This window comes from Pagrus pagrus (assembly GCF_965226575.1).
Source record: "Pagrus pagrus genome assembly, chromosome: 11".
NCBI lineage: Eukaryota > Metazoa > Chordata > Actinopteri > Spariformes > Sparidae > Pagrus > Pagrus pagrus.
This window is the reverse complement of record NC_140195.1, coordinates 787934-805062: the sequence shown is the minus strand read 5'-3', so window position 1 is coordinate 805062 and position 17129 is coordinate 787934. Positions and strand designations below refer to the sequence as shown.

Here is a 17129-nt window from a genome sequence, read left to right as displayed (position 1 = left end):
TTCTGTCAGATAGAACACGTTTCTGCACTCAGTACAGTAAATACTATATATTATGTAGTATTTAGGTGTGAATACTTCCTCCATGCTGCTCATTACTCTCTTCTCTCCATGTGAGTCTAAACTTAGCGTCCCATCTCGTCCTCTCTCAGCCTTAATAAGGCAGCTGCTGGTCTAAACAGACGTTTGGCATTAGAAACCGGTTTGAACAGCATCGCAGAGCCTCCCGACCGTCTCACCAGATCAGCTTTCACAGCCGAGCGCCCTGTGTCTAAAAACGCTGACAGGAGAGCGTCTCAGAGCTGGAACTTTTTTTAAGCCTTCAGTATTTCTGTCTTCTGCTCCCTGGAAGTCCAGGCTGCAGAGATGGCCTTTCACACAAGCACCGAGTTTATTTTCCTCACACACCGAGTGGAGAGCCTTCACACTGATTTACTGCACAGAGGGTTTCATCAGCAAGAAGCAGGAGGCTCCCACAGGTTCATAAAGCAGCCTGGTGGTCGAGTGGTTTAACACGAGGAGCGTGAAAAACATGGCTTCCTCTAAAGATCCTTCACTTAACAAAAGTACTTAAACCACAGCGGAAAAATACTCGGTTTCAAGTCCTGCATTAGAAATCCTACTTTAGTTAAAGTACAGTAGTTTTATCACCTGAAAAGTAACCAGTAACTAAAGTTATCAAGTAGATGTGGAGTATAAAGTAGCAGAACATGGAAATACTCAAGTAAAATACCTCAAAATTGTACTGAAGTACAAGTAAATGTACTCAGTTACCTTTCATCACTGGTGACTCATTATAATCGGTTGCACTAAATGGATGAAGTTTTCTAGCAGCCATCTTTTCGTGCAGCAGAGAGAAAAGTTTGAGAAAGAAAAGTGTTAAAGGAACAGTTCAACCAAAAAGTAAAGTTCAGTCATTTAACATTGAACAAGTGACAAGAACTACAAACACGAGATGTCTCCATACAGCTCGTCTGCTGTCATCACAACCTGATCTGAGGAGATGATGTTTACACCCTCAACGTGCCGTCGAGCTAAAACTGTTAGCTTAGCATCTACAGTGAAGGTCTGGTCTCTTCTCGTCTTTGCTCTCTGACCTCTGAGTGGATTTCTGGACGTTTATTCTGGATGATTATCAAAGATAACGATCTGTGACACTGAATCTAAAGTGTGTGTTTCATGTGTGTGTCGACACGACACGTTTGCTGATGATGTTGTATTCTCTGTTAGATGTTACTGAAGAGACGCTCTTCACTGTAAATGTCTTTCAGCTCAAACATCTCGTCCACACGTTGACACACGTTATTAAAGAGCAGTCACTCCAGGGACGTTCTGCCTCAGAAGGAGGTCGGTTGTGTTAATTTATCATTTCTTTCCTGTTTCAGTTTGTCTCAGAAGACGACAGGAGTGATCTTCAGGACCAGCAGTGAGCAGACTGAGGGAAGTTTTGGACCCGAGTTCTGCCTCTCAGGCTCCGTACAGACTGCCTGACCTGTGATTATTGGCAGGAGACACGATTTAACAAGACCTCTGGAAGGTAAATAGTCTCATGTCATAGATTTTCAAAAAAACAATAAGGCAGTAACCACGGAGACAGATCAGCTGTTTGTCATGATGTTAGTTTTATTGCCGTTGGTTTAGTTGGTGGTGAATGAGCACAGTGATCACAGTGGCTTACAGCATGGAGACCCTCACAGGGGTCAAAGGTCAATGAAACACAGATTACATCATCAGGGCTCAAAGTTGACGCTTTCATTGTCGACTTGGCGAGTGTTTGGCTGGTGACTCGTCAACGTCGAGCCCCGAGTGTCGTTACTATCGTTAACACAGCTATTAGTTCATTACGCTACGACTTACCTAATCGATTGTCTAGTCTACAGTTATGGATGGAAGACCGCGGTTTACAGGAAGTCACAGAGACACGCTTACAAGAAAATGGCCGACGCTGGGATGAATGAGGTCACCAGGTGGTTCAGTTTGGGCTGGAAGCAGACACGACTGAAGTTACAGACCATCAAGAAAACTTAAAAACATGAAGATCCTCAGAGGAGTTCTGCAGATTTGCTCTCTGACCTCTGACCTCTGAGTGGATTTCTGGATGTTTATTCTGGATGATTTTCAAAGATAACGATCTGTGAGACTGGATCTAAAACTGTGTGTTTCCTCTGTGTGTTCAATTCCATTTTGGACTGGACGACAGATGTTTGCTGATGATGTCTCTGTTAGATGTTACCAAAGAGACGTTCTTCACTATAAATGTCTTTAAGCTCAAACATCTCGTCCACACTGAGACATTTTCTGGCTCTGTCAGTGGACGATGACTCTGATTGGACAGTTGTGAATGAGCACATCAGCTTTCTACAAATCACAAAACAGTGTTTCAGAGGTCAGTTTTGTTTCACCAAGTCTTGGTCAGAGATGCTACCAAGAGTTTTTATTTCGAGACTCAGTCAGCACAGGCAGGAGGCCCGGGCGGACGGTCGGGCGACACAACGCTGGACTTTCACCAAAAGTTAACGGTGACTCTCTTTAACTGATGATCTTTGTGATGTTTTTGATGAAATAAACCTTTACTGAGTTTTTCCTCTCAACGTCCAGCTCCTGTCCGCTTCCAGCACAAACACGATGAGGTTTCCCATCGGAGGAGAGCGCCCCCTGTCGGTTCCACTGCTACAACATCTGACCTCAGGTCAGCTTCCCAAGAAACTTGAAGGTAAGAAAGTTTCTGAATATGATGATGGAAGACTGTTTTTCAGGAGCACCAGTGACGTGTCATTAAAACCAGACCAGTCAAGAAAAGAAAAAACTTTCTCATGATCGTAAGAAACCAAACAAACAAAAATCATCTTTTTCCACGTTCCCTTTAAAATTCCAGTTGTTTCCTTTTGGAGGTTAAAAAACAACGTTGGCAATGTTTTTGGCTATAAAATCATTGACAGTATTTTTCAAAAATTATCTAAAAAATCATTAAAATAAAAGAAAACTTTAAACAGCCGCAGGTTTCAGAGAAACAGACTTCAGATGTTTTTTGGGAAACCGGCGCTCTCTGCTGCAGGAAACCAGCTGACGGTGAAGTTTGTTGGACAGAACCAACATCAGAACCTGCAGCAGACGGTCAGTTCGTCACGTTCATCCAGCAGCTGCGGTTTTTGTTCTTTAAACGTGATTTTCCTGATTCTGTCACAACAAGGTGTTTTTGGCTGAAGAGCACAAAGACAAAATGACATGAAACAACATCAGATTTTGGTAATGTACATTTTCATTTTTTCTTTTCGCCTCGATCGGCTGCAGATTTGCACTTTTTTCCGCCCTCTGACCCTCCCAGGCTCCCGTCCACACACGAGACATTTAAAAAACAGTAATGATTAAAAATCAAAGATTCTACGTTTAAAACGTCAGTTTTTATCAGAGCTTCTATAAAAATCTGCCTCAGGTTAGTTTGATTAGTGAAACAAGTCACATGTGACCTCGACATCTCATCTCTAATCTCACGAGTTTGAATCAACAGCACTGATAATCTGTCTGATTGATCTACTGAGCCTCCAGAGAAGCCAATCAGCATCAGCTCCACTGTCGAGGTGCAACCAATCAGCATCTTACTCATTGATCAGTCTAATTTGTTAGTTAACCGTCAAAGATCGTCTGTAGCTCCTGATTCAAAGTGATTTAAAGTGACAGTCCAGTAAATCTGCTTGAAGATGATTTTCAAAGGTGAAATGTGGCGTTTTTTACTTATGACATCATCAGACAGACAGAGTTTAACTCTGACTTTAAATACCTTCACCAACAGACTTTGGCGTCCATGTTTGTTTCAGGATTTATCAGCATTTTGAGAAAAGTTTACAGGTCAGACAGTGGAAATAACTCTGATACGACCTGAAGGCATCAGAGGTGTCACGATTCTCCAAATTCCTCGATTCAATTTGATTTGATCCTCGTTTTAAACTTTTAATAATAATAATGATAATAATAATAATAATGCATTTTATTTAAAGGTTGCCTTTCAAAGCACTCCATACATTTTATTGTCAGCACTGACGTCTCTGCCACTGTTAGACTCTCACATCTGGATCAGTAAAGATCCACAGATCACTGGTTTTATGTCCTGACAAACATACTGTCATTTATAGTTTCTCAAATCTGTCCAGAGTGAACCCTCTTCACAAACAAATCAGTAAAGGATCTCTGCAAGCTGACGCGAAGCTAGCAGCGGGCTAACACTCAGCTAGCTGCAGGCTAACGTTAAGCTAGCTGTGTGTTTTGGTTTCGATGGATTGTAGATTCAGGATCAACACCTCTGCTGCGTGGAGATCGATACTAATATTTCGTCTGCTCTCGTCCGTCTTCGTCATCATGAGGCTTCGATGAGCCAATGGACGCTCTGATTGGCCGGGAAGCGTTTTTTTGGATTAAATCAAATTCACTTTTAAAATCAACATTATAAAGAGCTGATTGGTTACTCCATATATGGTTATGTCTCACATTAACATGTGATTGGTGTCTGGACTCCCCCGCTGGCTGCTGGGATATGTAGTTGTAGTGTGTGAGGTAGCTGTTCTGCTGTTCAGATGAGCCTTTCCTTCTTGTTTCAGTCGGCAGTAATTCAGCCTGTAAAATGATTTCATCTTCACTTTAAAGAATAAGTTTGTTTTTTTAACTGCTTGTGGAAATTAATTTATCATCAGATGAGACGAGCAGATCAGACTTTTCCTTCTGCTTTGAAATAATAACGTGGATCTGAGCTGTGGGGGGGGTTGAGGGGAAAACACTGATATTCAGAAAAACACAGAGAAAAAATAAATCATCTAAAAGTCTTCAGTATTGAGCACTTTGAAAATTAGAAATTAAAAAAAAGATAAAGAAAAAAAAAGATTCCCTTTCATAGTGTGTTCAGAGCCACACGAAGCCTCGACAGCCTTTACATCACTGCATCGCAGCAAACCCACCAAAATAAAAGCCCCGCCCCGCTGCTTGTTCACGTGAGCCGCTCAGACACACCTCAAGGCCTCGAGCACCGACGCACGTCAATATAAACCTTTTCAATGAACTATCATTGTGTAGCCACAAAGTTGGGCTCGTTAAACATCGTTAAAACTTTGTAATCTTTAGTAGTTTCTGTCGTCAGGAGCCAGTTTTTTTAGTCACAGATCAAATTTCTGTCGGATCTTCAGTTTATTATATTCTCATCGGTGCTGGAGGACCTTTAAAGCTGCAACATGAAACAGGCTGAGGAGGGAAATATTTCCAGAAACACTTCCCATGATCCCCTCCTGCTGGCGGGCGACGCCGCTGACGGGACGTTTGCATAAAATAAAAAGTTTATTTTGAAAGTTTGAATGAGAAGTGAGGTAGCCTGAAGCTCGAGGCGGTCGCGGCCCGTTGCTCGTGTTCGCCGACTCAACATGAACAATCAGCCAGAAATCATCATCATAATTACATACTGCATCAAATATAGATAACACACATATTCAATATATATATATCTGTCATACTGTATGTATCAGCAAAATAAAAGCCTCCACAAAATAAATCTCTGATTCGTTTTACAATATGTAAAACAAAACACGATTTCTAACACCGTTTCTTTAAAAGTGCCAGCGACATTATTGTACAACAATGTGCAAATGTATGTAGATTTAGTATATTTTACATTCTGATCGTGATGTTTCCCCATGACAGGTGGATGTGAGTGGTTGCTAGGAGACAGAGTTGTAGACACGCCCCCGCAGACTGCTGATTGGTGGGGATATAAACCAGAGCCGTACACAGGACATCCTGTGGGGCTCTGGGATTGGCTAGTCAACCGTACGGGCTCTAGAGTTAAGACAACGACGTAAGGCGACGCTCGCATCGAGCTGAGTCCTCCGGCTCTCATCTCTCCACCAGCTGATGTCGTCACCTTCTTCTTCTACCAACCAAATTAAAGTCGGCCGCGTCGCTGCCAACAGGTACGCTGTCGGCACGAGGGCACGTCTTTTTAGAAAGACCCAGGCGCTCAGTGAAGAGAGTGACAGCGTTTACAAGAAATCAGCCTAAATTTAATTTGAATGTTTTTGGTGCATTTAATGAGACATTTACTTTTTTATTAACATGTTTATTTATTTTTGATTCTGACAGTTTCCGTCCAGAACAAATACAGTTGAACAGAACCAGTCGTTAAAGACCGGATCTGATTCTGAAGAAACATTTCTTTAAGATACGCAGAGAGAAGCTTCACCACCTCCTGTAGTTCAGTCTCTGACGAGGAACTAAATACTCAGACGTCTAACGTGAGTTTGAAGCGATCGGCGCCGACGACCTTCAGCTGTTTGCAGGAGAGCGTGATGTTGAGTGGGAGGAGCTCAGCGTTGATGAGACCGATGAGACGAGGCAGAGAGAAGAAGAGTGAACAGGTTGAGATTGGCAGTTTGGAGCCCGGTCTGGGATCGCTCTGTTTGGCACTTCGACCCGGGGACGCAGAACGAAGCCCGACCTTTGACCTGATTCTCACACAGGCCTGAACCTCCTCACGGGAGGTCAGGTGCAGAACATGAAGGGGTTAAAGGCCAGATCCACGCTGACAGATTTTCAGCTTTTCATGTAATTTCTGTCTTTGTTCACAGAACCACCACATGCTGCTCAGGACCGTTCTGGGATCAGTGGTCGGAGCAAGTGAGTCACAGGATTTAGTTTCAGAGCTGCGCTGACTTCAGTCCTGATCGTGTTTTATCAATAGTTTGGATCAACAGACATCAGAGTCGACTATAGAGGAACCAATGAAAGACTGTTCTGACCCGGTATCATCATCACAAGCTGACAGCTCACACCCCCAAGACGCATTAAGGACACATTTTAAGATCCAATATCACCAGACTCCCTTAACAAATGTGTCAGTTTAGTGAGTTGTTGAGTTGGAGACACTTTATAAACTGTGTGAAACTCTGTCTCTGACTGATTCTGACTGATTTGTTCCTTCTTGTAAATTCAGCAAATGTTCTCCATGAACTTCTTTCTGTCTTTGAGTAGAAACATGGAGCCTGTTTGTCTCAGTGATGGACGGGTTTGTTTCATACAGAGCAGGAAGTGACATCACATCACAGGTTAATGTAGCTGTGAGGTGACGGACCGACAGCTGTCTGATGATGATGTCAGGTCTGATCAGTTTAACTTCCTGGCAGCGTGGTGCGTTCAAGGGCCGCTGGTTGCTACGTAAGAGGAACTTTCCTTCTTTTACACGTTAACTCTTCGTCGTGTGGTGAGAGAAACTTTTCTGTTTGTCTTCACATCAGACTGCAGCTTCAGATCTTCTCTCACATCTGACCACAAGACTGAAGAGAAAACCGTCCTCGACTAATCTGAAGTTCAGTTACGATGCAAACGACCTCTGGTAAATTTCTGGGGGGGTCAGTCTGTCTACAACTCTGTCTGAAGGAACAGCCGGCACACACGCACGCACACACGCACGCACACACACACACACACACACACACACAGTCGATTACAATGTCAAAAATTGGAGTTTAGATTTTGACCCTCTGAGCAGCAGTGAGCCTCGCTGATGTTTAATGTTGTTGGTGTGATGATGACATAATGACTGGCAGTGTGTGTGTGTGTTTGTGTGTGTGTGTGTGTGTGTGTGTGTGTGTGTGTGTGCAGGTCCAACCCGCCCACCCCGAGACAAGATTGCATTGATACCCGTCATCCAAGATAGAGGACGCTGGATGGGAGACGTTCAGCAGCGTCTTGGTTTGGTTGAACACAGTGAGACGTCTCCAGCTCCTCCAGGTTCTGACGTTCTGCTTTTTGTTCTTTAAAAAGTCACAGAGACAATATTTACATTTTCTTTACGAGAGCCAGAGGAGTCGAAGCCCTTTACAGTTAAAGAACGAAGAGCGATCTGCTCGTTTGAATCACAAATTTTGTGGATTTCTGGAAAAAAGGAAGCTGTGATTATAAAAACTGTCCTGGAGGAGCTGCTATCTTCTTCCTCTACAGGTGTGAAGGATCTCAGTGGCTTTGGTGGAGACGACGAGGAGAGTCCGCTCTGAGGTCTGGAGGTAAATCTGAAGGGCGGGCGTGGCGGTGAGGTGTCGGCGAGGTGTCGGCCATCTTGTCGTGGGGGGATGGATGTAGATGGAGTGTTGTGATTGGTGGAGTCCGGCCTACATGACGCTCTCAAAGATGATGACCTTGTTGTCGTCGGTGCCGGGGGACAGAGAGGTCAGGGACTTGATGTCGGGGGCCATGTACTCCAGGTGATGGACCCCCCAGACCGGAGTGGTCAGATGGGCCCAGCGCTGCAACACAACAGGAAACACACAACAGCTCTGTGAATAATGTGTCAGCTAGAAAACACCAAACATGATGTGTCCTGTATGGGTGTATTTTATGTATATGTGCTGTTGATGTTCACTGTATTTATCTGAAGGACAATAAAGAATCGTCTCTAATCCTGACTCGGATCACAAGACGTCTCAAATCGTCATGTGATTTTCTTTTTACCAGACCTACTTTCTTCTACATCTCCAAGCTTTAGTGTCGAAGCTCGATGAACAAAAAACAAACAAACTGGTTTTTGATTCATAAAAATGTCTGACTTTTGACACTTTTTCTCAACATTCCATCTTCCAAAAAAAATCTGACTTTTCTCAAAATTCTGGCTTTTTTCCCTTAATTTTTCCTTAAAATTCTGACTTTCCCCAAAAAAATTCAGACTTTTTCCCTTAAAATGTTCTTAAATTTCAGACTTATCTTAACTTTCTTCTCAAAATCCAGATGCTTTTCCCCCAAAATTCTGACTTTTTTTCCCTCAAAATTTTGAGAAGTTATGAGAAAAAAAAGTCCAAATGTTCAGAGAAACTTAAGGGAAAAAACTCAGAATTTTCTGAAAAATTTTTTTCTCAACATTAAATCTTCCAAAACAAGTTTATCCGGAAAATTCTGACTGTTTTTCCCTGAACCGTTTCTCAAAAATCTGACTTTTTCCCCCAAAATTCTGACTTTTTTTTCCCTTCACTTTTCTGAAGTTTCTGAATTTTCTGAAAAAGTTTTTCAACATTAAATCTTCCAAAAAAAGTTTATCCTGAAAATTCTGACTGTTTTTCCCTGAACCGTTTCTCAAAATTCTGACTTTTTCCCCCAAAATTCTGACTTTTTTTTTCTCTTAACTTTTCCTCAAAATTCTGACTTTTTTCCCTTAATTTGAATGAAATTGATGCAAGAACTATAATTCCCTCAGTTCTGCCTCTCTGTACGCTGAGCTGTGGGATCATGTGTCCTGTATGGGTGTATTTTATGTGCTGTTGATGTTCACTGTATTTATCTGAAGGACAATAAAGAATCGTCTCTAATCCTGACTCAGATCACAAGACGTCTCAAAATAATCGTCATGTGATTTTCTTTTTAACAGACCTATTTTCTTCTGCATCTCCATGCTCGATGAACAAAAAACAAACTGTTTTTTTATTTATAAAAATGTCTGACTTTTGACATTTGTTTGATATTTTTTCTCAACATTCTATCTTCCATAAAAGTTTCCCCTCAACTTTTTCTTAAAATTCTGACTTTTCCCCAAAAAGTTGGACATTTTTTGACCGACCTTTTTCTCAAAACTCTTAATTTTCCCCCAAAATTCAGACTTTTTCCCCTTAAAATGTTCTTAAATTTCAGACTTATCTTAACTTCCTTCTCAAAATCCAGATGTTTTTTCCCCCAAATTCTGACTTTTTTTCCCTCAAAATTTTGAGAGGTTATGAGAAAAAAAGTCCAAATGTTCAGAGAAACTTAAGGGAAAAAACTCAGAATTTTCTGAAAAAGTTTTTCTCAACATTAAATCTTCCAAAAAAAGTTTATCCTGAAAATTCTGACTGTTTTTCCCTGAACAGTTTCTCAAAAATCTGACTTTTTCCCCCAAAATTCTGACTTTTTTTTTCTCTTAACTTTTCCTCAAAATTCTGACTTTTTTCCCTTAATTTGAATGAAATTGATGCAAGAACTATAATTCCCTCAGTTCTGCCTCTCTGTACGCTGTGCTGTGGGATCATGTGTCCTGTATGGGTGTATTTTATGTGCTGTTGATGTTCACTGTATTTATCTGAAGGACATTAAAGAAACATTGAAGAAAATTTTCTTCTACATCTCCATGCTCGATGAACAAAAAACAAACTGGTTTTTGATTTATAAAAATGTCTGACTTTTGACCTTTGTTTGATATTTTTTCTCAACATTCTATCTTCCATAAAAAGTTTCTCCCCTTAACAAAATTCTGACTTTTTTCCCCAAAATTCAGACGTTTTCCCCTCAACTTTTTCTTAAAATTCTGACTTTTCCTCAAAAAGTTGGACATTTTTTCACCGAACTTTTTCTCAAAACTCTTAATTTCCCCCCCAAATTCAGACTTAACTTTTGTCTCAGAATTCAGACTTTCCCCCCCAAATTCAGACTTTTTCCCTTAAAATTTTCTCAAATTTCAGACTCATCTTAACTTTCTTCTCAAAATCCAGATGCTTTTTTTTTTTTATGAGAAAAAAAGTCCAAATGTTCAGAGAAACTTAAGGGAAAAAACTCTGAAAAGAACTGATTTTCGGTAAAAGAGTCAAATTTTTTAGAAAAAGTTAAGGGCAAAAAAGTCTGAATTTTGTGAAATGTTAAGGGTAAAAGTCAAAATTTTGAGAAAATTTTAAAGGGAAAAAGTCTGAATTTGGGGGGGGAAATCAGATTTTTTAGAAAAAGTTCAGGGGAAAAAGTCAAAATTTTGAGGAAAAAGCATCTGGATTTTGAGAAGAAAGTTAGTCTGAAGGGGGAGGAGTCAGTTTTTAGAAAAATTTAAGGGAAAAAGTCTGAATTTGGGGGAAAAAAGTCTACATTTTGAGGAAAAGTTGAGGGAAAAAAGTCAGAATTTTGAGAAAAATTTAAGGGAAAAATCTGAATTTGGGGGAAAAATTAAGAGTTATGAAGAAAGTTCAGGGAAAAATTCTGAATTTTTAGAAAAAAATTTAAGGGAAAAAAGTCTGAATTTATGGGGGAAAAGTCAAAATTTGGAGAAAAAGTTAAGGGGAAATAGTCTGAATTTCAGGGAAAAAACGACTGGATTTTCAGACAAAAAAGTTAAGGGAGAAAGTCAACTTTGAGAACATTTTAAGGGAAAAAGTCTGAATTTACGGGGGAAAAGTCTGAATTTTGAGACAAAAGTCAAGTCTGAATTTGGGGGGAAAATTAAGAGTTTTGAAGAAAGTTCAGGGAAAAAATTCAGAATATTTAGAAAAAGTTTAAGTGAAAAGTTAGAATTTGGGGGGTTTTGTCAGAATTTTGAGGAAAAAGTTAAGGGAAAATGTCTGAATTTCAGGGGAAAAAACTGGACTTTGAGACAAAAGATTAATGGAAAAAGTCTAAATTTGGGAGGAAAAAATCTGAATTTTTAGAGAAAGTTTAGGGGAAAATTATGAAATTTTAGAAAATTTTAAGGGAAAAAGTCTGAATTTGGGGGGGGGGGAGAATCTGAATTTTGAGACAAAAGTCAAGTCTGAATTTGGGAGGAAAAAGTCTGAATTTTGAGGAAAAACGTCTGGATTTTGAGACAAAAGTTAAGGGAAAAAGTCTCAATTTTGAGAAAATTTTAAGGGAAAAAGTCACAATTTGGAGAAAAAGTTAAGGGGGAAAATTCAGAATTTTTAGAAAAAATTAAAGAGAAAAGTCTGAATTTTGGGGAATAAAGTCTGAAATTTGAGAAAAAGCTAAGGGGAAAAAAGTCCAAATTTTGAGGAAACTCAAAAGAGAAACTTTTTGGAGGGAAGATAAAATTTTGAGAAAAAACTGAGTGAAAAAAAGTCAGAATTTTGTGGGGAAAAGTTAAAATTTTGATGAGAAACTTTTTTTGGGGGGAGATAGAAAATTCTCCTCAAAATATTTTGACAAAAAAAAAAAACTGAAACTTTCTTTTTTGGCTCAATTTCACATGAAGAAACACTGCTGAAAATGTCCAGGTCTTTACACAGAGGTGAAAAATAAATTATAAGAAAAATTATCCTGACAAAATTTCTTCACTGTTTTTCTTTCTTGGAAAACATGTTTTCCCCTTTTGCACACAGATGGGGAAAAAAAAGAAGGAACTTAAAAAAATTGTCCTGGCATTTTTTTTTTTACCGGGTCATAAACACAGGAGAGAAAATAATCAGACTCACTTTCCGTAAACATCCGACAGACTTTGAGTTCATTTCACTGAACTAAGATGTCTATGTCAGTCTGTGTCTTATTGTTTGTCTGTGCTGTGTCGTGAGTGCTGACCTCTTTGAAGGTCCCCTTGGCTCTGAAGAGTTTGTAGAGGAGGCTGACGGGGATGCAGAGCATGGAGGACAGAGCCAGACACCAGCCAATCACCTCGCCCCACCACGGGTACACGTACATGTTGTTGTAGGTCAGCGGCTTGTAGTTCACCAGGTGGAACAGGAAGATGCCCTGCAGAGAGGAGGAGGAGGAGACGGGACTGAACCACTTCAACTGGTTTCTTTCAACATTAATATCATTATCATCAGTAATATTCTCTTCACTGTGAAAATCAGCAGCTTCCCCACTAACGCCTTTATTTTGGTAAATAACGCAGATATGGTTCTGGAAGTCATCAGAAGTGTGAAAACTACGACGGTGATGTGGAGCAACAGAACATGTTATTTTTCATGTCATATGTCTGAATATTGTTATTACAAGTGTTTTTTTCTCTCTTCTTTGTTCCTGTCATTATTATTATCATTATTTTGTTTGTTGTTGACTGTGACGGACATCTTGGAGGCGGAGGGCTGAGTGTGTTTGATGCTGCTTGTGTTGGAAGAGTTAATAAATATATTGTTTAAAAAAACTAAAGGTTGTGTTGTGAAGCTAATGCTGTCTGCCAGCTGACAGACGGAGAGTTTCTGTGATGAGCTCAGACAGCTGTGTGTGTGTGTGTGTGTGTGTGTGTGTGTATGTGTGTTGTTCAGTCTTACTATGCAGACACATGGAGTTATAAAGGACCAGCACCACTTCATCCAGGGGAAAGGCCTGTAGCCAATCATACGAGCCACATCATCCATGAAGCGGTCAGCACCTGCAAATAATAAATAATACTGAGTCGTCAATAAAATACTGACTTGTCAATAAACTACTGATCATCATCATTGATCCTCTGACATGCAACACTTAAAGAGCCAGAATTGAGGCTGAATGATAAGAAGCAGCAGCCTCACAGCAGCTTTTCACTGAAACGTCTAATTAAGGCAGTTTGATTCTGAACTGAACTAAAGTCACGTTTCCTCAGCCGAGTTCATCAGAAGACACAGTGTGAGAAACGTTTGACTCTTTACACCGAGACGTTATCATGAAACACTGAAACACACCTCAGCTGTGACAAACTGAAGTTCATCCGTCTGAACTTTAACCTTCTTTACTGTAACATCATGTAACTCAACTATTCACACACCTATTTAAAGATCACACACTCACATACTTCACTGTGGCACCGCATACACACACTCTGCCATGAAACACTACACTGTGTGTGTGTGTGTGTGTGTGTGTGTGTGTGTCTGTGTGTGTGTGTGTGTGTGTGTGTGCGCGTTGCCTACCGTAGACCCAGGCAACTACTATGCATTCCCAGAATGCTTGCCACAACAGAGTCATTCCACTGGCCGAGTAGTAGTCAAACAACTGGAAGACGTACATCCCTCCCTGCAGAGAGAGGGCAGTGTGAGAGGAGCCACGTCAACATATCACACACACACACACACACACTCCTCACACACACGGTGTTGAACAGTGACTGACCTGTGTCACCATGGAGAGGTCGATGATGAAGCACAACAAACAGCAGATCAACACAGAGATCTCCCTTTTGTAGCGATAGTGGTTCTTCCCGGGAAACAGATCCAGAATTCCAGTTACGAAACCCTCGACCCCGACAAACTGACACACACACACACACACACACACACACACACACACACACACACACACACACACACACACACACACACAGAGAGAGAAACAATGAGTCACAACTTAAAATATAATATTATTGATCCACAGGAAGAGCTAGAGGGTAATAAGGAAGAATGACAACGATTATTACTGTTATAATGCAGTAAAAATATTAAATAAGTTCATTTTTGGGGAGATGACATTTCAAAGACTTAATACATTAGTACACTTATTATATTTAATATATAAGAACTGCAATATTATATAAATATGTATGTGAAAATAATGAGTCCAGTAGTGACATTACTGATGGTAGAACATCAGTACAGTTTTCAGGTACTTGAACTTCACTTGAGTGTTAAAATAATAAAGTTAAGTAAAGACGAGCCATCAGGTGATGAAGGTGATCAGGTGATGAAGGTGATCAGGTGATATTATATTTATATTTGTAGCTCACCTGACTGTCCAGGCCCAGCAGCAGCAGCATGAAGAAGAAGAGCGCCGCCCACAGAGGAGCCACCGGCATGAGACTCACCGCCTTCGGATACGCAATGAAGGCCAGACCTGGACCTGAAACACACACACACACACACACACACACACAGGTCACGTTTACGTGACGTGACGTGACGTGACGTGACGTGACGTGACGTGACGTGACGTTGGGATCACAGAGGAAAAAAATTATAGACTTTAAAAGTCACCGAAAAAGAAAAGAAGATAAAAGAAAGAAAGAAAAGGAGAAAACAAACAAACAAAGCTGTTGGTGGAGACACGTTTGTTTTGATTGACAGGTGTCTCATCCAATGAGCTTCAAATCTAATGAACCTGACATGTTTACTGTCAACAGTTAAAGGTGCATTACACACATTTACAGCAGGACTGAGTTCACTGTGTGTCAGAGCCTCGTGAAACAAAGATGAGTCACATGTCATGAGGTGGAAGAGCCGCTTCAATAATCCTTCAGTTAATACTGCACACACACACACACACACACACACACACACACGGCGATGCTGACACTCAGACGTGTCAGACAGGATTCAGAGTAAATTGGATTTGCTTTTGTCCTTTTTGCAGAGAGATTAAAATAAAAAGCTTCACATCGTCACGCTGAAGCTGCTGCACATCGAACCTCCGTCATGTCCGCCATCAGTCGCAGCAGCACGGAGGCTGTTTTATTAAAAAACACTGAGCTAAGCATCCGAGCGCTTCAGGATCCCTGCGGGCTTCAGAGTAAAACATCACCATCAATGAAATATTAAAAACCTTCCGTCTGCATGAATGAAGGAGCGAAACATGAAGCGACAGTCAGAGAGCTGCAGCCTGCTGCTCACACACTCACTATAACTGTGATGTCACGTCATGAGCTTCAGATATTAATACACAAACAGCTGGCTGAAGACCGAACACAGACACCTGCACGCCAGCTGTGCAGAGTATCGTGATGTCACGGTGAAGTTAACCTCTGACCTCGTGGACCTGCTAACCTGCACGCACTTTAACATCACAGTCCACAAACAGCTGTCAGTCTGAGCAGCTGTGCAGCAACTCAAGACAATTCGTTCCCCCGTTCCTTCACCTGCCTACAGAACAAATAACAAGCGGGGATGATTGACGAGATGCATGATGTCATCTCATTAATCAATGCTTCTGATTGGCTAACTGACAGCAGCCGACTGAGCACGATTTAATCCGTCTTAACACGTCATAACTTCATCATTTTGTTTGACTTCTTAAGTTTAAAAAATTGTGTTTGGTGAGGTCACAGAGACTTTGACCTCTGACCTTTGGCCACCAAATTCTAATCAGCTCATCCTTGAGTCATCGTGGACGTTTGTATCAAACGAGAAGAAATTCCCTCGAGGCGTTCTCGAGATGTCACGTTCACAAGAAGTGACGGACGACCTGAAGACACAGAGCCTCCGGTCACCGAGTCGGCCTCAGTCTGAGCCGGTGTGTTTGGTTCTTACCCGACTCAGCGACCTGTGAGATGTCGACTCCCTGCTCAGCAGCCATGAAGCCCAGAATAGAAAACACCACGAAACCAGCAAAGAAACTGGTTCCACTGTTAATCAGAGCCAAGATGAAGGCGTCTCTGTGGGACAGAGAGAGAGAGAGAGAGAGAGAGGCATGAATTCATCTGATCAACAAGTTAAAGACCTTCATCATGACTGGATCGCAGCTTAAATGAGCTGGAAGTCAGAATCAATGTGGAGATATTTTCTGTTCGCTGAGTGAATGTGGTCAAACTCTCCGTCACACCAGCTGTCAATCATCTCCATGAACTTATTCACGTTTCTGTCCTCTGCTTCCTGTGTCGGAGTCTGACACACAAAATGACCTCGTGGTGCATTCAGGTGCAGCTTGTAAACTCAAAAATCTCGACCCAAATAGCCAAATAGTTTCTTTTATTCCTCTTTTAAATCACATAGACTTACATCTGTCGTTACGCTCTTGTTCTTTTACCACCACTTTTTTATTAATCAGATGCTAAATAATAAGAATAATATCTGATTAATTTATACAAAGTATGAAAACAATCTCATCAAGAAACTGCATCATATTCTCATACAACAGGTCCTGACAACACCTCTGATCGTCCTCACGTTGTTTAACTGCAGAATTATTGAATCATTAAATATTAACGACGAAATGTGACGTGTGTGTGTGTGTGTGTGTGTGTGTGTGTGTGTGTGTGTGTGTGTGTGTGTGTGTGTGTGTGTGTCGTACTTGTAGCAGTCGTTGTTGAAGCGGTTGTAGCTGCCCAGAGCGGTCAGAGCTCCCAGCCCGATGGCGTACGAGAAGAAGATCTGAGTGCCGGCGTCAATCCACACCTGAGAAGAGGTCAGAGGTCAGAGGTGTGTGATGCGTTCAAGGCATCTTTTCATATGCACAGAGGTAAGTTTGCCTGAGAGACAAAGTTCAGGACACGTTACCTGAGCCTCCCCCAGCTTGGACCAGTCAGGTTTGATGTAGTACATGATGCCCTCGTAGGCTCCAGGGAGTGTGACTCCTCTGACCAGCAGGATGATGAGGACCACGTAGGGGAAGGTCGCCGTGAAGTACACAATCTGAAACACACACACAGGAGTGTAACCAAGTACATTTACTCAATTACCGGTTAGGAGGTCAGTGCTGTACTCTTTACTCCACTACCTCTGTGACAGCTTTAGTTACTGGTTAGTTTGCAGGATCATTGATTA

The 17129-nt window shown here is 41.2% G+C and overlaps 1 protein-coding gene across 1 annotated transcript in view; it reads right to left on the bottom strand.

Moving 5' to 3' along the window:
* Positions 1–1597: 1597 nt before the first annotated feature.
* Positions 1598–17129, bottom strand: part of slc6a8 (solute carrier family 6 member 8) — a 40080-nt gene continuing 24548 nt past the window's right edge. The window contains exons 5-13 of the mRNA XM_084366932.1: positions 16863–16997; positions 16657–16760; positions 15897–16021; positions 14381–14493; positions 13771–13908; positions 13572–13674; positions 12954–13054; positions 12259–12429; positions 1598–8273 (exon numbers count right to left, since the gene is read on the bottom strand). Of these exons, the coding sequence (XP_084223058.1) occupies positions 8139–8273; positions 12259–12429; positions 12954–13054; positions 13572–13674; positions 13771–13908; positions 14381–14493; positions 15897–16021; positions 16657–16760; positions 16863–16997 (1125 nt within the window). The 3' untranslated portion in view covers positions 1598–8138. The remainder of the gene's footprint in view (positions 8274–12258; positions 12430–12953; positions 13055–13571; positions 13675–13770; positions 13909–14380; positions 14494–15896; positions 16022–16656; positions 16761–16862; positions 16998–17129) is intronic.